This window comes from Megascapheus bottae, chromosome 10 (assembly GCF_031878675.1).
Source record: "Megascapheus bottae isolate mThoBot1 chromosome 10, mThoBot2.hap1, whole genome shotgun sequence".
NCBI lineage: Eukaryota > Metazoa > Chordata > Mammalia > Rodentia > Geomyidae > Megascapheus > Megascapheus bottae.
In genome coordinates, this window is record NC_143518.1 from 8,337,655 (window position 1) to 8,361,959 (window position 24,305).

Here is a 24,305-nt window from a genome sequence, read left to right on the forward strand (position 1 = left end):
AGACTCTTATCTCCAACAACTACTCAAAAAAGCTCAAGGGGCAGAGTGCTTGAGCAAAAAGAGGCTCAGGGACAGAGTCCAAGCCCTGAGAGTTCAAGTTCCAGGACCAGAAAAAAAAAAAAAAAAAAGATGTGGTGAATAGGAATCCCATTAGGTCTCTCACTGAGCCACCCTTTGAAGAAACAGAGTTTTCAAGATAATCACAGAAATGGAACTTAGGTGCACAGGACTATGTACAGAGAAGTGGAACCTATACCAAAATGGGGCATATCCAGACTACAGTCCCCAGATGGAGGAGCCCTGGGTGGCTGGGCCGCTCACACACATACACTCACACTCACACACACCTAGACATAATAAATTCAGCAAAGTTTTTGGGATACAAAATCGACATATAGATAGCATTTCTATATACCAACAAAGAAACTGCTGGAAGACATCATCCATAAGTGACAAAAATACCAGGAAAAGATTTTTATAATGACAATGAGACATTTATTGAAGAAATTAGAGGTGGTTAGGAATGTGGCTTAATGGTAGAGTGTTTGCCTAATATACAGGAAGCCCCGGGTTCAATTCCTCAGTACCACATGAACAGAAAAAGCTGCAAGTGGCACTGTGGCTCAAGTGGTAGAATGCTAGTCTTGAGCACAGAGAGGCTCAGGGCCTGAGTTCAAGCCCCAGGCCTGGCAAAGAGAAAGAGAGAGTGGGGAGGGAGGGAGAGAGGGAAGAGAAATTACCGAGGGCAAAAAAAAAAAAGACAATATGCTATGTTCAAAGACTAGAAGAATATTAATAAAAATACTCATAGTAACCAAAATGATCTGTAGATTCAATACAAACCCCATCAAAATAACGATATTCTTTTCAGAAACAGAAGAACCTAAAATTCCTATGAAATCACAAAGGACTAAATAGAATAGCCAAAGTGATATAGAACAAAATATAATCATACATGCTGTAAATGACTTCAAAACATAAAACATAGTAATTACTGGCACAAAAACAGACACAGACCAATAGAACCTAAATATGGTTTCATATACAAACTAATTCTCAACGAAGGTACAAAAAACACATAGTAGAGAACAACCTCTTTCAAAACAACAACACAGCCAAAACGACAAGGACCTAAATGTAAGGCTTAAAGGTAAGAACTTACTGTAAGGAAACAAAACAAATACTTCACGACAAGAAAATAACTTTTAGATACATATTAATAAAGACATTTTCTTCACTGTGACAAATACCTGGAATATGTTGGCTCACGGCTTCAGAGCTTTCAGCAGATAGTGGCTTGATTACATCAGTGTGCCTATGGCTGAGAGGAAGTAGTGAAGCTGAAATGCTGAGCTCTTGCTGGCCAAAAAGGCAACTGTGGGAGGCAGGAAGACAATCCTGAGAAGGCACCTTGAAAGGTGTCCTCCCTGTGACCTACCTCCTCTAACCAGACCACATTCCTAATTATGACTTTGTCATGCATAGTGACACATTATGAGGCATCATAATAGAGATAAATTCAGTGATGAGGTCAGAGCCTGCAGGATCCAGTCGCTTCCCTAATGCTCATGATCCAGCAAACAAGTCTCAACCACCTGAGTATACCTTCAGGGGACATCTCAGCAAAGAAAATAATCAATGGCAGTGACAACCTACAGAACGGGAGAATATATTCAGAAACTATTCAATAACTGAAGATTAATATCCAGATGCTCTCTGATTCCTGGCTGCTATGACGAGAACATCCTTTCTCTGCCATGTCCTTCTCTCATCAGTACTGGCTCACCACTGCTCCAGAAACATGGTGGCAGTTGACCGTGGAATGAAACCTTGGAAAGCACAGTTGCCACAGTGATCAAAACTAACAGATGAGGACTGAGCTCTTAGAAGAAAGGTACTTTCTAAGAACACCTTCAAATTAAAATGGAACAGATATCAATCCTAACATGTGCAAATGCAATGAAGAACACCTGTAGATCTAAGGATTACAGTTCAAAGCCAGCCTAAGCACTAGAGAATGAGCGACTCTTATCTCCAATAAGCCCTAGAAAATGGAAGTGGTGATGTGGCTCAAAGATAGGGCAGTAGCCTAGATTTGGAGAGAGGAAGAGAAGGAGCGAGGGAGGGAAGGAGAAAAGAAAAGATTAAAAAAAAAAATAAGCCAGGTGCGGTGGCTCAAAACTGTAATCCTAGCTACTCAGGAAGCTCAGATCTGAAGTTCAAAGCCAGCCCAGGCACAAAAGAACCTGAGAGTCTTATTTCTAATTAACCTCTAAAAGACAGAAAATGGGGTTTGGCTCAAGGGTAGAGTGGTAGCTTTGAGCTGAAGAGTTCAGGTACAGCACCCAGGCCTAGAGTTCAAGCCCCATAACCCACAAAAAAAGAAAAGAAAAGAAACAAGATATACAGAAAAAAAATTAAACAAGTAACTTAACTATTCTAAGAATTCAAAACTCTTCAGTAATGTAATCACAAAGATATCAAAATAGATTAAATGCTGGACAAAAAATCAAAGGGAATTTAAAAAATAATCAGTGATTCAAAGGGGATAAATAACTGAGTGAAATATAGAATATATAAGGTGTGGATGAGAAGTTTGGCAGTAATAAGAGATTCTAGGAAAAAATTAAATCTTAGAAATAAAAAAATCTCAATAAAGCTCAAGTCATAAAATTAAATAAAATTTTAGAGGAAAGCATCACCAAAAGACTAAATCTACCAGAGAAAAGCATACCATGGCTTAAAGACAAGTTTAATGAGTTATTACATTTGCATAGCAATCAAGAAAAATAGAAATTATGACCTCAATATTCTTAAGACTTGTAGGACAAGATCATGAAACCACATTTATAAATTTTTCGTAAGGCAAAGATAATTTATTCAGTATATTAACAGCAAAAAATGTCTCAAATCTAGAGAAAGCTATGGATATCAAGACTTTTTTTTTTTCTTTTGCCAGTCCTGTTGCTGGAACTCAGGGCCTGGGCATTGTCCATGGACACTTTTTGCTCAAGGCTAGCGCTCTGTCATCTGAGACACAGTGCCACTGCTGGCTTTTTCTGTGTATGTGGTACTAAGGAATCAAACCAGGGCTTCGAGCATGCTAGACGAGCACTATACCACTAGGCTACCCTCCTAGCCAGAGGGTTATTTTTTTTTGTCATGGGGCTTGAACTCTGGGGCTGGGCATTGTCCCTGAGCTCTTTAGCTCAAGGCTACCACTCTACCACTTGAGCCACAGCACCACTAAGACAGAGGCATTTTGAATCTCGGACCAGAAAAGAGCCCCTCTACGTCATAGTTAAAATACCATCATAGTTAAAATACCAAAAGAACTGAACAACAACAAAGCCACATGAGGGGCTGGGAATGTGGCTTAGTGGTAGAATGATTGCCTAGCATGCATGAAGCCCTGGATTCTTTTCCTCAGTACCACATAAACAAAAAGTGGCACTGTTACTCAAGTGGTAAGAGTGCTAGCCTTGAACAAAAAGCAGCTTAGCAACAATGTCCAGACTTTCCAACAGCAGAAATTCTAAGGCTAGGAAAGATGAAATGCAACCAAGATCACTATGCCAATATACCAATATACCAAAATACCAATATACCTTCTATGATAAAAATTAAAGGAATTCATAAACACTAAACCAGCATTACAAAGAAAATACCAAAGGGAGGTATATACTCTGAAGACAACAATCAAAATCAAGGAAAAACATCAGGGAAAAAAAAATCACTAGAAGAACAATTTAGTAAGCACAGGAAGAGAAAAGAAGTGAAATATAGAAAATACAGGAAATGGCAGGAAACATGACATATCTCTCTATAATAACCCTAAACAACAGACTCCATTCTCCAATCAAAAGAAAAAGAACAGCAGATTGGATTAAAAAACAAGATCCAGGGACCAGGAGTTTGGACTAGTTGTAGAGTGCTTACCTAGCATGAATGAATGAAGAGGTTTGATTCCTCGGTATCACATACATAGAAAAAAAAAAGCCAGAAGTGGTGCTGTGGATCAAGTGGTGCTCTGGCTTTGAGAAAGCCAAGGCCCTGAGGACTGGCAAACAACAACAAAAAGTAACAGATTTCCATTGCAATCTATAAGACCATTAATAAATACTAGGAAAACTCGTATTCCAATAAATGGTAAAATCTAGAAGAAATGAATAAATTGCTAGACATATAACTTAACATCAGACCAAAAAGAAATGAAAAGCCAAGATATAAAACCAGCAACAAGACTAAAGCAGTAATAGTTTCTTAACAAAGGAAAGCTAAAGAGTAGACAGATTTGTTTTTGTTTTTGTTTTTGGCCAGTCCAGGGGCTTGAACACAGGGCCTGGGCACTGTCCCTGAGATGCTTTTGCTTAAGGCTAGCACTCTACCACTGGAGCCACAGCACCACTTCCATTTTTTTTCTCTTTATGTGGTACTGAGGAACTTCTGAGCCCAGGATTTCATGCATGGTAGCAAGCATTATACCACTAAGCCACATTCCCAGCACCAGACTCACTGTTTAATTCAATCAGATTTTTAAAAATGTCCAAGGCTCCTCAAACTATTCCAAGATAAAGAACCTGTTCTATGACACAGCCAGTAATTCCTTGACAGATTCAAGAACTAGAGATGGATACAATATTAAACCAATTTTCTTGATGCATATAGATGCAAAAATCTTCAACAAAATCAGGCACAGAGGCTCTCGCCTATAATCCTAGCTACTCAGGAGGCTGAGATCTGAGGATCAAGGTTTAAAGCCAGCCCCGGCACAAAAGAACTTGAGACTCGTATCTCCAATTAACCCCTAGAAAACAGAAAGTGAGGCTTTGCTCAAGGGTAGAGTGGGTAGCCTTGAGCTGAAGAGCTCAGGGACAGCGCCCAAACCAAGTTCAAGCCCCATGACCCACACACAAACACACAAAAATCTTCAACAAAATATTCCAAACCAAGTTCAACACAGTAAAACATTACATACCATGAGAACATTGGTTTCATTCCAGGGACTCAAAGATGGTTCAATGTATGTAAATCAATAAATGAGCTACATCACATAAGTAGCATTAAGGTTGAAGATTACATGACCATCTCAATGTTGGGGCAAACTTTTGACAAAATTCAGTACTCCAGGCCTGTCCTTGACTGGGTGACATTTACCTTTAACTGTAGGCTGAAGGATCAAGGAAGGTATATTGTCAATGGAAACAGGAATATTATCTAGGCAAAGCCATAAAGGTTAGGTGGTTCTTCCAGGAAGACACAACACAGGTGATGACCCTACAATGAGCAAGTGGTTGTCAGGCTCCATTCTGAATTATGTTCCAGTTAGCAATCTAAAGATTCAGCTTTTCCTTTTTTTTTGCAGCACTTGGGACTGAACTCAGGGCCTCATACTTGTTAAGCAGAAATTTGAGCCATGCTTCTAAGAGCCTCTTTTTGTACTCATTGCTTTGTTTTGTATTGTCTTTGTTTTGGTTTTGAGGTAGAACCTTGTTTTATGCCTGAGCTACAATCCTACTTATGCTTCCCTATGTCACTGGGGATGGCAGATGCATGCCACTGTACCCAGCCACTGGTTAAGATGGAGTCTTGGAAACTTTTTGTCTAGGCTACTTGAATGATAGACTTCCAGTCAAGCAACCTGTTTTGGCAGGCAGCCAGACTGTCATCCTGGCAACCTAATGCTTTTAACATTAAACCAACCCCTTGAAGAAGCTATACGGTAGGTGCTTGCAGCCAAAGAACAACTCTGGTTCCAGAAGTACAACTGTTTCAAACTACTAACAGTGGAGTTTGCCATCAGAAGCCTCAGAGAACTCTAACATTCATTTTCACCTAGGCCAGAAGGAAAGCACTTTCCCCCAGTGGTCCAATGGTCTGTGATTGGAACAATCTTTCATTTGCATGAAGGACCTTTCTATAATAGATGTAAATACCTTTACCACAACCACTCACTTTCAGATATACAAACATCTGGGAGACACTCTCCTGTGTGCTCCCTGGTGTTATATCACTAGGTCTTTAAAAAAAGGCCTTTCTCAAGTGGTCCTTTCTTGCCTGCTTTTGGTGTTTATCCTTACTACAGAGGGCTAAACTGGTAACAAAAGAAGACAGCAGAAACAGCAGCAGCAAAGGCAAGAGCAGCAGTGGTGGTGAAAGAACAGCTAAAGAGTTACATAGAGTGAATGGAGTGAGGAACCAAAGAAACAAAACATTAGATCACAAACTATAGTAACCTGTCACTGGAAGAGTTCTAGGGTGCCAGGAGCACAGCGTAGTGGTAGAGTGCTTGCCTTGCATTCATGAAGCCCTGGGTTTGATACCTTGGTACCACATACACAGAAAAAGCTGGAAGTGGAGCTGTGGCTCAAGTGGTAGAGTATTAGACTTGAGAAAGCCCAAGGACAGAGCCCAGGCCCTGAGTTCACACCCCAGGACTGGTTAAAAAAAAAAAAAAAAAAAATATATATATATATATATATATATATATATATATATATGGAGCTGCCAAGCCTTAAGAAGGTCCCCACAGCAATTCCACTACTTGGCATTTATTCAACTGTTCAGAAATAAGGACATACTAAACCCACTAGCACAACGATGTTCCTTGCAGCACTATTTACCAGAGCAAAGATATGGAACCAACCCCGATGTCCCTTAGTTGATGAGTGGATCAACAAGATGTGGTATTTATACACAATGGAAATCTATGCTACCATCTGAAAGAACGATATCACCCCATTTGTAAGGAACTAGAAAGACTTGAAAAAAAAAATCACATTAAGTGAAGTAAGCCAGACTCAAAGAAACATAGGCTTAATGGTTTCCCTCATTTATCATAATTGATATAAACCTTGCACTCTCCAAGCAGAGGTTTACAGTAGGGCAAAACCTAGATACATAAGGCCATATAGGAGGAGGCTAAATGAAAGGACCTCCAAGATATGGAAACAAAAGCCATAAAATGTGTGATTGTTGTCCTTAATGTACTATGTTATTTCTCATCTCTTTTGTTGTCCCTTGGTTATTCTCATATTGTTACAGTATCTTACCTTGTTATCTGGTATATTGTATGTATGTTTATTTGAAATAGGAGAGGGAAGGAGGGAAAACAAGGGGAGGGGGTGGGGGAGGTAAATGGGGACAAAAACATGAGAAGGGGTAGCAATGATTATGAAGTAATACATCTATCTGGCGAATATATTGTAACCCTTCTATTACTATTTAAAAAGAAAAGAACAGTTATAAAAGGTTATAAAAGGTAACCAAAAAAATCAAGGGTCTCAGCAAAGGAACATAGGCTTAATAGTTTCCCTCATTTGTAATAATTAGTACACATCTAGGACTCTCCTAGCAGAGGATTACAATAGCTCAAAAGCTATGTACGAAAGATCATATAGGATGGGGGGGGGAGAGGGAAATGGGTACCAAGACATGTGAAAGGGTATCAATGTATGTGAATTAATGCACCTTCTATCTGGCAAATATCATGTAACCCTTTTACTAATTACAATAAAAAAAAGAGCAAATGAACTAAAAAAAAAAAAAAGAACATATAGGATGAGACTAAATGAAAGGAACTCTACCACAATACCAAGGGCAGTTCTAAATTCACGAAATATGCATCTATACCAATCTATTATCATTAGTTACTCTTGCTAATCACCAGACATCAAGGCATAGGCGGAAGAAATCTGCCATGATTGGTATGAGAATTCTGTCATCATCACAAAATAAAGTCAGATATGAGGCTTAAAACTAATAAAAAAATGTCAAGGTAGAGAGACCTTAGGGGTAACCTCAAGTTGCAGAGGGGAACCATGGCCAATGGTGAGCCTACACTAGGCTTCCTAAGAACCTGTCCTTGGCCAGGCCGAGGAGAACCTCCACATTAAAAAACAAAACACCTCACACTTTCACCTCAGGAAGGCTCTGTGAGAGACAGCCAGGAAGTTTATGGGCTGATGTCACTGGAAAACGGAGGGAAATTTTCTCAGCTGTGGAAGACATCTCCTGAACAGAAGGCTGACCTTGTCTCTCTGAAGGAGGTCTTGGTGGAGGAGCCTGTAGCACCAGCTGCTCCCTAGCACACATCAGGACCACACCAACAGTCCCCAATGAGAGGAGTAAGCCTTCCCAATATCGTGTATCTCCCATCACATGGATAAACCACTATGGGGAACACGACTGGGAAACCCACATTTGAGCCCTGCACTGTGGTGTCTGCAGGACAGGAAGCAGGAGCCTGGGTTCCCATACCCTACTCAGTTTAGTGGACACAGTGTGTAAAGCACCCTAAGTCATATACAGAACAGTTAAGCTTAGCCATGGCCTTCAAAGTCTATATATTGAAGACAAGGAAACCCAGGCTGGGGCATTATGAGTCCCTGAAGATACTTGTGCCCCATTTTCCTGGCTAAAACAGGCCTTCCATCTTGGCCACACCTAGACACGCCGGAGAAGAGCATACTCATGGCTGGGAATGTGGCTTAGTGGTAGAGTGCTTGCCTAGCATTCACGAAGCCCTGGGTTCTATTCCTCAGTATCAAAGAAACAGAAAAGGCTGGAATTGGCACTATGGCTCAAGTGGTACAGGGCTAGCCTTGAGAGGTTGAGGGATAGAGCCTAGGCCCTAAGTTCAAGTCCCAGGACCAGTGAAGAAGAGAAGAAGAAGGAGAAGGAGGAGGAGGAGGAGGAGGAGGAGGAGGAGGAGGAGGAGGAGGAGGAGGAGAATGAGGAGGAGGAGGAGGAGGAGGAGGAGGAGGAGGAGGAGGAGGAGAAGGAAAAGGAGAAGAAAGAGGAAGAGGAGAAGGAGGGGGGGGAGGGGGGAGAAGGAAGGAAGAAGAAAGAAGAAGACAAGGAGGAGAAAGAGGAGGGGGAGGGGGGGAGCTCACAGAACTCAGGGAAGCACTAACATGATGCCATTACAAAGGATGCACCTGAAGAGATGTACCCAGGCAGGTATGGGGAGGGGCTGGAATTGCCTTGCCCTCCTAGGCTTTGCCCCCAGAACCTCCTCCTATTCAACCTTGGAAGTTTCAAAGCCTGTCTTTTGTGGTTTCTTCAAAGGTTACATTACTCAGGTACGGTTGAATCAGACTGATTAAGCCACTGGCTATACATTTACAATCAACTCAACTTTAGGCTCTGTATTTCCAGGAACTCAGAGGTAGGGATGAGTCCCAATCTTGGGCTGGGAGTTTGACCTAGTGGTAGAGTGCTTGCCTAGCAAGCATGAAGACTGGGGTTCGATTCCTCAGCACCACATACATAGAAAGAAAAAAAAAAAAGCAAGAAATGGTGCTATGGCTTAAGTGGTAGAGCTCTAGCCTTGAGAAAGCCCAAGGACAGTGCTCAGGCCCTGAGCTTACGCCCAAGACTGGCAAAAAAAAAAAAATAAAAAAAAATAAAAAAAAAATTGAGTCCCAATCTTAAACCAGGCATGGTGGCTTACGCCTGTAATCCTAGCTACTCAGGAGGCTGAGATCTGAGGATCAAGGTTCAAAGCCAGCCCGAGCATTAAAGTCCCTGAGACTCATATCTCAGAAGAAAACCAGAAGTGGGGCTTGGCTGAAGAGTAGGGCAATAGCCTTGAGCTGAAGAGCTCAGGGACAGTGCCCAGGCCCAGAGTTCAAGTTTCACTACTGACCAAAAAAAAAAAGTTCTAATCCTTTGATCCTACTTTGACTTTTCAGTAACCACTCTCACCTTGAAGCTATTACTTGGGGCAGCTAGCCAATAGTGAGCTTATAAAGCGTACAAAAGACATATCACTGCAGAGATTCAGAGAATCTTTGTTACGTCAGGAAAACAAATTCCCAATACATGCCTGTAATTCTTAGCCCCTCTGGAGGTTGAAATCACAGGAAGATCTGAGGCTGGCCTGGATAAAAAGTTGACAAGATCTCACTTTAACTAATAGCTGGGCCCAGTGGGTGTGTGTCTATCTTTTCAGCTACACAGGAGGATCTCAGTTTCTGGCCAGTCTTGGCAAACAAGTTTGCAAGACCTCATTTCAATAGGAAAAAAGCTGGTAATGGTAGCGTACACCTAGCTATGTTAGGAAGTTTAAATAGGAGGATTGTGGTCCAGGAGAGCATGGGCAAACATCAAAGTCCTAGTTCAGAAATAATCAGGGCTGGGGGTGTGGCCTAGTGGTAGAATGCCTGCCTAGCATGCACGAAGCCCTGGGTTCGATTCTTCAGTACCACATACACAGAAAAAGCTGGAAGTGGTGCTATGGCTCAAGTGGTAGAGCGTTAGTGTTAAGAGGAGGGTGGGGGAAGGGAAATGGGGATGAAAACATGAGAAGGGATATCAATGTGTGAGAAGTAATGCACCTACTACCTGGCAAATGTAACTGTAACCCTCTATACATTATCCCGACAATAAAAAATAAAATAAAAAAGAGCTCAAGGACAATGTCTAGACCCCGATTCAAGCCCCAGGACTGGCAATACTACTACTACTACTACTACTACTACTAATAATAATAATAATAATAAATAACCAGACCAAAAAGGTTAGAGCATGGCTCATGCAGTAGAACAAATGGTTAGCAAACATGAAGCCCTGAGCTGGAATCTCAGTACTTCCTAAAGATATCTCATTTTCAAGATTTCCAGGATCTTAGGAGTTATAATCCAGAATAGAGTACATAAACTAAACCTACATTTCACACACTCGCACAGCATAGAAAGGGAGTTTAGCAATTACTTACTCTCCACTCTCAAAGGACTGTTCCTGAGCATACACTAGTGGGAGGAATTCCAGGAGTGAAATTATGCACAAATTCTCCCTGAGATTCAGCGCCCAGCATCACAGCTTCAGAGGAAGCACGCTGTGGTTCCAGCTGCAGCACCTACAGCTCTGCCACAAACTTTACGACTTGGAAAAGTTACCTCACATTTTGCAAGTCTGTTTACTCTTTGGCTAAAACAACAACAACAACTAAAAGACCTCAAAACAACATCAGCAAAATTCAAAGAGAAAAGAACAGAAAGTATAAAGAGGGGATCAATCAAAACACTTGTCATTATGACATTATAAATAACACATATAAGAAAACTAGTCACATTTGTCAAACACCAAGAAAGAAGCAAAGGAGAACATGTGGCCACATGTTTTGAGATTTCCAGGGTACTATTCCCAGAAAGCTGAAGTAAATGGGCATTAAGTGGCAGAAGTGAGAAAAATATTCCAACAATGCAGCAGAAGCTGCTTGGGCTTCTGATTGGGAAGGGGGTGTGGTCCCTGATCCTCTAGAAGACCAAGCCTCCTCCTGAGGCTCTTCCTCTGGAAGCTGGATGTGGCCCCCAGGCTATAGTGTGGCAACCACTATCATCTTATCAGTTTACAAACCTGTTCTAAGATCTCTAACTTAAACTCACAGGCCCCAATCCCTCAAATGCCTTGTCTCTCCCAGCTATTTACTCCACTAGGAGGGAGATGTGAATGGCTCCGAGACCTCAACACACCAACACCCAGGCATCTTTTCTCCAGGTGGTCACATCTAAGGTCCACATCTTAGTATGAAATCTTCCCTCCCCACAAAACAAAAATAATACCATGACATTCAAGGTCATCACAAACTTATCTGTCACGCCCAGGAACTCCAGAGGCTTCAACTAGACATTCAGTAGTCTTTGGGTTGCCAGGACCCCACATCTCCCAGGCATGTCCACCTTGGTCACCATCACCATCAGCTGCTCATCTGGGTACCTCCCACTTAACTAGCCCCTCAAGTGCTCTCTTCTTAACAAAGCCTCCCCTGGACCCTAAAGTTTTCCTAGATTCCTCTCTTCCTCATCTTGTGACCTAAACAATCCATCAACCAGACCTGGTAGCTCTCAACTGACCTCTACCTCCACTACACTCTCTAAGGCAGAGCCACCAGGCACCTATAACTCCTTCACATACCTTCTCTCTTTACCTAGCAACCGATTAGGTAGTTACAAAACAGAATTATAAAATAACCACTCTTCAGCACACAGGAGGCCCTAAGTTATGAAGAAAACAAACCAAAACCCCTAGAACATTTCAAAGAAACAAAACCAGAAGCCAATAACAAAAAAAAAAAAGTTACCCTTCCCAATTAACTTGGAATATGGTCCAATTCACCACAGAATTACTGCGGATTCAGCCTCATGTTTCTGTTCTTTCCTTGTCTCAGGGGTCCCTGCTCACTATTTTTCCAGAATCTGAATAGTACTTTCTATTTCAGGCCTCTGCTTCAATGGTACTTTCGTCCTTCCAAATGCAACATCACACTCCAGAGTTTGTCCAATTGTTTTTTGTTTTTTGTTTTTTTTTGGCCAGTCCTGGGCTTGAGCTCAGGGCCTGAGCACTGTCCTGGTACTTTCTCAAGGCTAGAGCTCTACCACCTGGGCCTCAGCACCATTTCTGGCTTTTTTCTATGTATGTGGTACCAAGGAATTGAACCCGGGTCTTCATGCATGCTAGGCAAGCACTCTACCACTAGGCCAAACTCCCAGCCCTGTTCAATTGTTTATAAGGCTATTCACACAGTCTGTACAGCGGAAGTATATGTTCTGAGTTGGCCGGGTAATATGTGGAAATATAGATTGTGTGTGTCCCTATCTGCATGTTTCACATTCTGCCTGGCTCCTGAATAAGGCTCCATTCTTAGAGCTCTTATTTGGTGCTGGCCTGCTGTACAGCAGAACCTGTCTGGAACCAATGCAGCTGTCAATCTAGAGACCAGCATTGACCTTGTACATAAGGAGCAGCATTACTGCGGGAGGTCATGGCAGAGAGCCCTGGGGTGTCTGAGACTGATGCACACAAGTGACGCTCTTGGGGAATTAAGTTGATGGCCACATGGCCACGAATCCTAATTCACCGAGATTGGCATAATGGGTCTCTTTCAGCATTTCCATCACATATGTGCCCCTGAGTGAGTCTCAATAGCAAGTAAACACCCTATTTTTAGTTAATTTCCAAAGTAACAGAACAAGCAACATTTTGCACACCTTCCACCACCTCCGGATTATAAGGCTGGGAGTGAGAACAGTGGCGTAGTGTGTGCACAGCGGGGGCGGCAAGGCTGGCTTTTTCCATTACCTGCCCTCCTCCTCTGCAGCAGACCCTCTTTCCACTCCCTCAGAAGTTCCCATCCCCACCCTGGGAGGCTCAGTTATGTTGTCTGGGGGTGTTCATCCCAACACTATTCACAGGGCACACACTAGAGAGAACTAAGACTACGCTGTTTCCACTCCATTTCCTCCGCTGTGCTAACTTCATTCTCCTTCCTGTTTTCTTTTGAGGTGGCCCTGCCCAGGAGGCTCGGGTTCTACAAGTATGGGTGGGGCCCAAGGATGTGCATCACTAGCTATCCTGAAAGATGTCTAGGGATATACACCTGTGTGGCAGGCCTCTCTCCGGGACTCACAGGCACAAAATAACACCACAGAGCCACCGTGTGGACAAGAGGAAACACACCACCAAATAGCTCATCCAAGAGCTCCATGTCTCAGCCTATGGAGTTAGGAGCTCAGTTGCTTCCAAAGAAAGGAATCTGCTGATTCCTCTCCCTCTCCCCTCCCCTCTCTCTTTTCCTGGAACTAGGTCTCAGTCACAGGGGTTCAGGAATTCCTCATGAACAATGCCTATCTGAATTTCATACTGTGTTTAAAAAAAAAAAAAAGAACAAAAACAAAAACCAGGCCTACATCTATTCTCACACCACAATCAACATAGGAGACTTCTATAAACCCCAAAGATGAGATTTTTTTTTCCCCACCAGCAAGCAAACAATGCTGCAGCAAATGGACACTAGCCACATGTTCAACTTAATTATGAAAACTCTACCTAGACGCCAGGCGAGGTGGCTCACACTTGTAATCTTACCTACTCAGGAGGCTGAGATATGAGAATCAAGGTCCAAAGCCAGTCCCGGTACAAAAGGATCTAAGACTCTTACCTCCAATTAACCTCTAGAAAACGGGAAGTGGGGCTTGGCTCAAGGGCAGTGTGGTAACCTTGAACTGAAGAGTTCATCAGGGACAACGCTCAAGCCCAGGGGTAGGGTGGTAGCCTTGAGCTGAAAAGCTCAGGGTCAGCCCCCAGGCCGAGTTCAAGCCCCATGACCTAACCCCCCCCCCCCAAAAAAAAACACCTCTACCTCAGGTTAAGGTCTCATTCAATAAGATGGCTCTCACTTCTAATTACAATCTTGAGTCCTATATAATGTATCCATGGCCCTTTCCTGGACAGTACTTTCTCAAGTTGCTTACAAAACTGAGAGAAACACTAACTTATGTTTACTTGTAGGCACTGCCTTCAAGGAACGTCCACCTGGAGGTTCTCTGGATTCTGCAGGTACCCTTTGAGATGTTTATGGATGCTTCATTTATACAGGTACAGCTGATTAAACCACAGCACCAACTCAACCTAGGATTCCTGTCCCTTCTCTGGAGGGACTGAAAGTCCCAACCCTCAGATCTTGCCATGGACTTACATGACCAGTCCCACCCTGCAGCTACTTAGCTGGCCAGCATTCAAAAATGTACTACTTCAGATATTACAAAAATTTTAGGAACCATATACCAGCAAACAAGATGAAGACTGTATATGGCATATGGCATTTGTATACACATATACATATATATTTGCACATACACATTACATTGTGCCTGGGTAGGAATAGAGGGAATAAGAGACCTTTTGAGAGAGAAAGTGAGGAGGAATGTAATACATGAAAGAATACATGTAAGGTAAAGTGTGCTTTGTACCAGAAAATTTAAAATCACCTACAGATGAAATTATGGTTTGTTTTTTTTTTTCTGTTCAAAGAGCAATGTTTAGTTTTATGGTTTGTTCTTATCTCTGGGACAAGGTCTTGCTTTGGAACTCAGCCTTTGAAGTTAGGGGATTATGCCTGACGTTGTTGAGTTTGTCCTCTCCATTTTAATTTCTCTTGGCACTTCTACTTCCTACCATGCCCACATCCACAATAAAGAATACTACATCTTGCTAGGCACTGGTGGCTCACGCCTGTAATCCTAGCTAGTCAGGAGGCTGAGATCTGAGGAATGCAGTTTCAACCTAGCCCAGGAAGGAAAGTCTGTGAGATTCTTATCCCCCATAAACTACTCAGAAAAAGCCAGAAGTGGTGCTGTGGCTCAAGTGGTTAAGTGCTAGCCTTGAGCACAAAGAGCCTCTGGTACAGCACCCAAGCCCTGAGTTCAAGCCCCAGGACAAGCAAAAAAAAACCCAGAGGGACTGGGAATGTGGCTTTATGGCAGAGTGTTTGCCTAGCATCCATAAAGCTCTGGGTTTGATTTTTCAGTACCACATAAATGGAAAAGCTGGAAGTGGCACTGTGGCTCCAGTGGTAGAGTGCTAGCCTTGAGCAAAAAGAAGCTCAGGACCAGTACCCAGGCTCAGAGTTCAAGCCCCCGGGCTAGCAAAAAAAAAAAAAAACAAAAAAACAAAAAAAGCCAGGCAGGGTAATCCTAGCTACTCAGGAGGCTGAGATCTGAGAATCAAGGTTCAAAGTCAGCCCCGGCACTAAAGAATGTGAGACTCTCATCTCCAATTAATCACTAGAAAATGGCAAGTGGGGCTGTGGCTCAAGGGGTAGGAAGGTAGACTTGAGCTGAAGAGCTTAGGGCCAGTGCCCAGGACCAGGGCTCAAACCCCACTACCCAAAAAAAAAATTTTTTTAAAGGAAAAGAAAAGAAAAAGAAACACAGACACACAGACACACAGACACACACACACACACACACACACACACACACACACATTGTGACCTCTAGGGTCACAAAGCAGTGAAAGAAGGGTCCATAAACACAGGCGTTATCACACAGTTTCTCCCAAACAACTTCCCACCTCTTATCCTTGTCCCTTTCCTCTTCCCAATTCATATCCACTCTACCTGGCCCTCAGGCTCTTCCCCAAACATGCGTTCCTCCTTGCTCTCCCTTTTCTGATCCTCTCTATTCTCTTTGTGGATAAACGTCACAGTCCTTGGAAGGGCCTCCCCCTCAACCTAGCCTTGAGATCTCAGACCCCTAACACTGCTTCCCAGCTCACGCCATCCTCCGCCGTCCGGCCCTCACTGTACCATCCACGCCAATCTCACAGGACCTCTGCCATCCCTTTGGAGTCTAGGGAAGTAACACGCTTGTGTGCATCACCGCGCCGACCCAGGGTCCCCAGGCAGCCCGCACAGAGCTTGAGCACTGCTCAGCTGCAAGCCACGCTCACCTGAGGTAGGAAGTACGCAGACCCGGGGAGCACCCGACCCCGGTGCTTGACAAACAGATACAGGACGCCACCCACCGTCCGCCGGGAGGCCAGCGCTCCTGCGCCTGCGCGGAAAGGCGCGAGCGTGCCAGCCCGGCGCGCGCTGGCTAGAGTTCCGGTGGGAACGCGGCGCCGTGGTGTTTTTAGTTCCGACCCTGCAGTTCTTTTCCTTCCGGATCAGTTTCAGGTATTTCTCGGATCTCCGCGAGGCCTGGTCTCCAGGATCCGGTACCCCATCCCGATCCCGGGCCATGGACCCGGAGACGCGCACCTTCGCCGAACAGCACTTCCGGAGTCTCGAGGGCCGAGCCCTGGGCGGCGGCGATCCGGCGCCGAGCCGCGTAGCCTTCATCCAGGAGCCTGCCGCCTTCTCCTACGCTGATTTCGTGAAAGGCTTCCTGCTGCCCAACCTGCCCTGCGTGTTCTCCAGCGCCTTCACCGAGGGCTGGGGCAGCCGGCGGCGATGGGTGACGCCTGAGGGGACGCCCGACTTCGAGTACCTGCTGGATAAGTACGGTGAGGAGGGGCGCCGACGCCCAGACCCCCAGAGCTCGCATGAAGAGAGGCGAGGTGGAGAACCCCCAGCCCCGTCCGAGAGGGTAAAAGGCAAAAGGGGCCAGGAAGGATTCCCGAGGACAAGGAGACAGGATGGACCTCAGGACTCCAGGGACAGCCAGGACAGAAGGACGAGTACACCCACCAGGCCACGCTTCGATTAGGGAACGTGTCATGGAGGGTGTGAAAGACCAGACTAGTCTAGCCTGGAGAATTTACCAGTCGCTGGTAGAGCCCAGGGAGGGAGGTGTGGATTACACGCTGCTTATCACCCATATAAATATGGGCTGACATTCTTGCTTCAGGAGATATGATTGTACCCGTCGCCAACTGTGGGGTCCAGGAATACAACTCGAACCCCAAGGAGCACATGTCCTTCCGTGACTACATCAGCTACTGGAAGGAGTACATCCAGGGGGGCTACAGTTCCCCCCGGGGCTGCCTCTACCTCAAGGACTGGCACCTATGCAGGTAATGAGGAGCTTGGTCTCCACACCCTGGTGTGTTTGGTGGAACTCCTGAATACAGAGTGGTTGTTTTCAGCGTTGGTTACAGTGGCAGTCCTTTGGAAAGTCAGCATGGCTGCCCAGTGTTGGACACAGTGAGTAACTTGGATCTCACACATTTGGGCTGTGGCCTCCCCTTTCTAAATCATAGTTTTTCAGGTTCCTTTCAGATAGTCTGAGACCAGCCTCTTCCCCATCCCATTGAGAGGCCAGCCTTGTTCCTGGATTATCAACCACTGCCCTGGTTGGTCCTCTCCTACCACATACAATCTCCAATTTATGATGGCAACTGTACCTCGCATTTCAAGATTCCCCATTTCCTGGGCTAGCGATCTCGTCTCTGTTGCCTCTGACTGACCTAAAAAAAATAAGAAAGGCAGAGAAAGACAAGGAGTTTTACAATCAGAAGGTCACAGGAAAAGCTATACCTATATAGGGTTTTTTTGGGGGGGGAGTTGTGCTGTTTTATTAATGATGAATAGAGGTTTGCTGAGGCACCAAGACATACATATCTGGCAGAGAAACCTGTATAGTGTTTTGGTACCTACAAATGGTTTCTTGCTACTAGGACTTGTATGTGAATGAATCTAAGAGGCTTCTCCGCTGCAGTATTGTGTGAGCTGTGTCTTCCCTGAGACTGGTATAAAATGCTTCTGTGTTTGGGGGCCCACAGGCCACTATTGCATTGGTCAGTAAGGTCAGAGCACAGGCCACCCAAAGCCACTTACCATACTTACTATTCTGGGCTGAGCATTTGTAGGGGTTCAAGTCCATTCAAGGGTGGTAGTGGTCAAGCAGCTCCACCAGGATCATTGATCTTAACCCCATGTGGTGTGGGTCCAGTGCATGTGGGCTCCAGCTGTAGCCTCCTTTGCTCTTCACAGGGAGTCTTCAATGGAGGACTTGGAGGATGTGTTCACCCTGCCAGTGTACTTCTCATCCGACTGGCTGAATGAGTTCTGGGACGCCCTGAATGTAGATGACTATCGATTCGTCTATGCAGGGCCCAAGGGCAGCTGGTAATGCAATGCAGGGGCCACAGGTACCTGGTGAGGGGTGGGATGAGAGCTGTGACTGCCCTTGGTGCATGGAGACCTCTAGGGAACCTGCTTGAAGGCCTATCAGAAGAACCAGGGCCCATCCTCAACCTCACAAGGCACAAACCAGGAGCCCTTGCTGCAGGTCACCCTTCCATGCGGACATTTTCCGCTCCTACAGCTGGTCAGTCAACATCTGTGGGAGGAAGAAGTGGTTGTTATTCCCACCTGGGCAGGAAGAGGCCCTGCGTAACTGCCATGGCAGCCTACCCTATGATGTGACCGCCTCCTCACTCCTGGATGCCCGCCTATACCCTGGACTCCAGCACAGCAGCCCACCCCTGGAGGTCATACAGGAGGCTGGAGAGATGTTGTTTGTACCCAGTGGATGGCATCACCAAGTGTACAACCTGGTAAGATGGGCACACATGGTCCTGCCCTAAGTAGATTCTTCCCTCCATCCAGCCCTATCACACAGCACCTATTACCTCTAAGAAAGGGGGCAGTTCTGGCCCCCCTGATCTTCCTCTTGAAAGTCAGGGTTGGATGAGCAGTCCAGAGGAAACTGTGGAGGTCCCAGCCTCTCACTCTACTCCCTGCCTTATTCTTGCCCTGTGCCTAGTTAATTTGAGCCCTCCTCCCACCCCCCAGCCCTTGTCCCTGTTTGGTTGGCACTACTAAGGCCAGCCTCAGTAGGCTAAGCGTATGGCATGTTCCTCACCTAGAAACTATGCTTAACATTAGAGGTAGAGGGGCTGGGAGATAGGTTTGCTCACCCATAGTGCCCACTGTGGACTTGAGAGCTAGCCTGTGCCCTGCCCTCCAGGATGACACTATCTCCATCAACCACAACTGGGTCAACGGATGTAACCTGGCCAATATGTGGCACTTCCTGCAGCAGGAGCTCCAGGCTGTACAAAGGGAGATAAGCGAGTGGAAGGACTTCATGCCAGACTGGCACCAGCACTGCCAGGTAGGTGGGTGGCCAAAAAGAGCAGGGCAGAGCATGGGTGCCAGTGTGGACACCCAGGCCTTGCTGCACAACTCAGTCGCTATTGATTATTGGTTGACATGTTGGCCTCAGTACCTCTGTCTTGTGGGTTCCTGCCTTAGTCTTTAAGGGCAGCTTGTGTTGGGATCCTTTGTAAGTTGGGGCTAAGTCCATGGCTCTAATCCACAGAGCTTACTGGCCTTTCCTCTCTGTCCAGGTCATTATGAAATCCTGCTCCGGGATCAATTTTGAAGAGTTTTACTATTTTCTGAAGACCATTGCTGAGAAGAGGCTCCTTGTCCTAGGGCAAGGGCCAGAGGAGGGCTTCAGAGACAGCACGGGCCTAGGGCTTGGCCACCAGCAGGCTGCATTTGATGTCAGCCGCCTTATGGAGGTGCTGACCTCTGTGATCACACACCCTGACTTCCAGAGAGTAGACACCAGTAAATTCTCCCCACGGCCAGAGGAACTGCTTGGGCAACTAAAAGAGGCTGTGGCTGCTACTGAGGCCCTTTAGTGCCTGTAGGAGGTTACAGTACTGGGAGGCACCAATTGAGCAATCTGAGGTCTTCAAGAGATACAGGCCATTTCCCCTGCCTCTGCTGAGCAGGTATCACCACTCTCCTCGGTGACCTTAAAAAAGGTTTAGCTAGCATGAGATCTGAACCCACTGAGATTTTGGGAGATTTAGGGACGTGTTTGTTCATCTGGCCTCTCAAAAGCCTGCCAAGGACTTTATGTAGTGTTTACCTCAGGGCCTCTAGGCTCTGCCTAGGCCAGGAGGAATTGGACAATGTGTGACAGATAGAAGCTGGTTTATTAAACTGGGTGTTCATCTACATCTGGAGGCACTGGGGCTAGACTGCTGAGAAACCCAGAAACTGATCCAGCTAGGTCTCCAGGATAGAGCAAAAGGTACAGAAGGAAGCATTCCCCACAACACCCTAAGAAGCAGAGCCAACAAAGCTGAGGGGACATCTCATTCGTGACCACCTCTCCTCATCCAGAAGGTGTTCCAGCCCTGTAAAGGGAAAACTTGTTCTACTAGCTATATTCTGTGTTTGGTAGGTACTCAGAATTTAAGGTAAGAAGTAAGATGTCTCCTAGCCAAACTTCAAGCTCCTACAGCACCTTATACCTCTAGTACCTATGTGAGAACTAGCTCACAACCCTGATTTGGGTCACTGGGTTGAGATACAGGTGTGCATGTAGAGCCAGGTGGTATGGATTCTTCTAGGGCTGCTCTAATACCCAGCCCTCTCTAGGCACCTTTGACCTCATCCACAGTCCTGCCAAACCTTACCCCCCAGTGAGAGTTTTCCATGGGACTGGGGTCTGCCTATCCTCTCCTTCATGCCCCAAAGTTCCCTCACCTTTTCAGATGGTCTCATCAGAACAAAAGAAGGTGATGTCTGCCTGCAAGAAGGAGGCTCATCTCACATCCTGGATGCAACCTACTATGATGTCCAGTGGAACTGGCTGACCCCCACTGACAATGAAAGCCCAGGAAGACAGGGACTTGATGTGTCTGATAAATTATGCTAAGTATTTATAAGAAGGAATATATAAATGCCTCAGATGTGTCAAGTGAACCCCAGCAGAACCTTTCAGACTACTTGAGAGCTTGGGCCCTTGCCAGCCAGACTCTGAGGACAGTTCTCTCAGCTTTTAGTAATTAGAAAAGCTTTCCCCTAATGTGCAGCCCTATTATGGAAGGGCTGCTTGGGTAAAGGGAACTGGAAATGGTTACAGCCCTACTATAAGGCCTGGTATTGAAAAAGCATCTTTTCATACTTAAGGTAATCCCCTGGGTGTTGTCTTTCTGTTGAAACTACAGTTTCTGAGACATTGCCACTGTTTCCGACAAAAGGGTCCTCATTCTGGGCTGCAGGTCCCACGAAGATTGGGAGTGGCAGGCTCTGCAGGTACACAGGAAAGTGAGCATCAAGCTCCACCTTCCTGTCTTGGGCATTATCAAGCAACTGCATCCTTAATGAGTCTGGCCACAGAAGGGCCATATATACCCAGGATGAGAGTGCTCTTATATTAGAAATAAAATTTAGGGTGGGGAAAAATAAAAATAGTAATGTCTTCCTGTTTGCTTGGGCTTGTACCAAGAGCATTGTCTCTGTGAGTCCTCCAAATAAAAGCTACTCAGGTCAAAATGCAGTATCGGTCTATATAGTCCTGACTTTGAGAACCTGATCTGGGGAGGGATGTCTAGGATCCTGTTCCCTCCACATTTGGAGATAGTTCACACACTTGTTCCAGTTACTTAGTAGAACAATACCACTTACTTTAAATGGGTTAAAATGTTAAAAGATTAATACATATGTGACAGTGCATGTAGCCACTATTTAAACACTTTGTTAATTGGTACCAGTGAGAAGAGATGGATAAATGGAGAGTGAAGATTGAAGAAGGATAAAAAAGAGAAAGTAGATGTGCATATATATATATATATATATATATATACACACACATACATACATACATATATATACACATATGGAAAAGTCATAATGAAACTCATAGAACTAATGTAAGCTAGGGGCTGGGAATGTGACTTAGTGGTAGAGTGCTTGTGTAGCATGCATGAAGCCCTGGGTTTGATTCCCCAGTAGCACATAAACAGAAAAGGCAGGAAGTGGCTCTGTGGCTCTAATGGTAGAGTGCTAGCCTGGAGCCAGAGAAGCTTGGAGATAGTGTCCAGACCCAGAGTTCAAGCCCCAGGACTGGCAAAAATAATGATGATGATGTAAACTAGTAATTATATAAATCCAACTACATCAATAATAACATTAAGTGTAATGAAAAAAAATCCAATTCTAAAGTCTTCACAGAAGTCATTCTACATTCAAGATGCTCATTGGTAAAGATACAGCTGATATGCACAATGCCCTGGGTCTGATATATATAGCCTTACAAAAATTCAAAGGATACAAATTGAAAGTTACTAGATAGGAGTAAGTAAACAGTTGGTTTTCTGGCTGGGTGCAGTGGCTCATGCCTGTAATCATAGCTATTCGGGAGGCTAAGATCTGGGGATCAGGGTTCAAACCCAGCCTGGCATTAAAGACTTTGAGACTCTTATCTCTAGTTAACCTCTAGAAAATGGGAAGTGGGGCGTGGCTCAAAGGTAGGATGGTAGCCTTGAGCTGAAGAGCTTAAGGACAATGTTCAAGCAAAGTTTAAGCCCCATGACCCACAAAAAACAAACCCCCAAAAAACTGTTGGTTCCACTCAGGTTACTTGCAGTGAATTGTAGAGCCAGTTAGTCAAGAGCAATTAGTTGAACTTGAACAGATGTCCTTAACCATTTTTTATCCATTTTATTTATTTTTAGCCTTGTTTCCAATAGCCTTTCATTTACACCATTGATTAGCAAGGAATGAGTACCGGTCAGCACATCATATGATACCTACCACTGGATAGATAAAACAGTATTTTGTTTTCTATACTCGTAATTGAAATGAAGACGTGTCCTAGAAGCTATGCAGGCCTACAGAGGGAGGGTACCCGATAGAGAAAATGTATAGTGGGTAAAGGTGGGAAGGCTGTGCAAGAATGAGAGGCTTGTTGATTCTCATGGGATATATAAATGGTTTTGAGTAATCTTTGAGCTGAGAGAAAATTCAAACACTTTACTACATAATAGGAGTGTGATACTATACAATACTGTAAAATACTATATTAGAACATTGAACCCAATTCTATGCTGCTGTCAGAAAAAATGACATTGCCCCATTTGTAAGGAAATGGAAAGACTTAGAAAAAATCCTATTAAGTGAAGTAAGCCAGACTCAAAGGAACATAGGCCCAATAGTCTCCCTCATTTGTCATAATCAGTAGAAACCTTGGGCTCTCCTAGCAGAGATCTGCAATAGAACAAAACCTAGATACATAAGGCCATATAGTATGACGCTAAATGAAAGGACCTCCAGGATATAGAAATAAAAGCCATATAACAAGTGATTGTTGTCCTAAATGTACTGTGTTATCTCTCATCTCTTTTGCTGTCCCTTGGTTATCTCATATTATTACAGTATGTCATCTGATATATTGGATATATGCATATTTGGTTATTTGAAATCAGATAAGGAAGGGGAAAAACAAGATGGGGGGAGGGGGAGGGGACATGAGAAAGGGTATCAATGTATGTGAAGTAATACACCCTCTATCTGGTGAATATAATGTAATTCTTCTATTATTTACAATAAAAATATATGAAAAAAGAACATTGACCCAAACAATATAAAGAGATGGATATTATATGATTTAACCCAGAAAAGCATTGCTACTTTCAAATTTTAAAAGCAATATACATGACCATTTCCAATTTGCATTATCATATATCTTTAAATATATATCAGAAAAATGAAGGCATACCTACTTTCTGTATAATCATAGTATTTATCTTAAATTGAGTTTCTTCAGGTCTTAATAACAAATGGAATAGAAAAAGTGAAGTCTTTTTAAAAATTATGGTCCTTATTTTTTTCCCCAATCCTGGAGCTTGAACTCAGAGCCTGGGCACTGTCCTTGAGCTTCTTTTTTTTTTATATATATATTTTTTATTGTAATTAATAGAAGGGTTACATTATAGTTGCCAGATAGAAGGTGCATTAATTCACGTACATTGATACCCTTTCTCATGTCTTGGTCCCCATTTCCCCCCCACCCCCACCCCTCATCTTGTTTTCCCCCTTCCCTATCCAATTTCAAATAACCAAATACAAACATATCCAATATATCAGATAACAAAGTGAGATACTGTAACAATATGAGATAACCAAGGGACAGCAAAAGAGATGAGAGATAACATAGTACATTAAGGACAACAATCACTCATATGGCTTTTGTTTCTATATCCTAGAGGTCCTTCTTGAGCTTCTTTTGCTCAAAGCTAGCACTCTACTACTTGAGCCATGGTTCCACTCCTGG

General features: G+C 44.2%; 2 protein-coding genes across 4 annotated transcripts in view; one reads left to right on the forward strand and one right to left on the reverse strand.

Moving 5' to 3' along the window:
• The window catches only part of Snap47 (synaptosome associated protein 47), a 41,596-nt gene extending 25,234 nt beyond the window's left edge, over nt 1-16,362 (reverse strand). The window contains exons 1-2 of one of the 2 annotated variants that reach the window (XM_090340156.1): nt 16,234-16,362; nt 1,251-1,375 (exon numbers count right to left, since the gene is read on the reverse strand). The gene's annotated coding sequence lies outside the window, so the exon portion shown is untranslated. The remainder of the gene's footprint in view (nt 1-1,250; nt 1,376-16,233) is intronic. The other variant, XM_090340155.1, reaches the window with a different exon arrangement.
• A 74-nt stretch (nt 16,363-16,436) lies between these two features.
• On the forward strand, nt 16,437-20,291 carry Jmjd4 (jumonji domain containing 4). 2 transcript variants are annotated; one of them, XM_090340157.1, is made up of 6 exons: nt 16,437-16,788; nt 17,133-17,298; nt 18,218-18,352; nt 18,516-18,783; nt 19,197-19,343; nt 19,579-20,291. In XM_090340157.1, exons 1-6 carry the CDS (start codon nt 16,524-16,526, stop codon nt 19,876-19,878), a joined length of 1,281 nt encoding a protein of 426 aa, XP_090196283.1. In that variant the 5' UTR covers nt 16,437-16,523; the 3' UTR covers nt 19,879-20,291. The 2 variants fall into 2 exon arrangements, with proteins under 2 accessions (XP_090196283.1, XP_090196284.1); XM_090340158.1 differs by having other exon boundaries at nt 18,552-18,783.
• The last annotated feature ends 4,014 nt before the right edge of the window (nt 20,292-24,305 follow it).

Excerpts from the sequence above, each read along its gene's own strand:
- Jmjd4 (XM_090340157.1), top strand. The coding sequence starts at position 16,524 with ATGGACCCGGAGACGCGCACCTTCGCCGAACAGCACTTCCGGAGTCTC. Across the intron at positions 18,353-18,515 it reads GCAGGGCCCAAGGGCAGCTG|GTCACCCTTCCATGCGGACA; the intron begins GTAATGCAATGC and ends CCCTTGCTGCAG. Across the intron at positions 18,784-19,196 it reads ATCACCAAGTGTACAACCTG|GATGACACTATCTCCATCAA; the intron begins GTAAGATGGGCA and ends CCTGCCCTCCAG.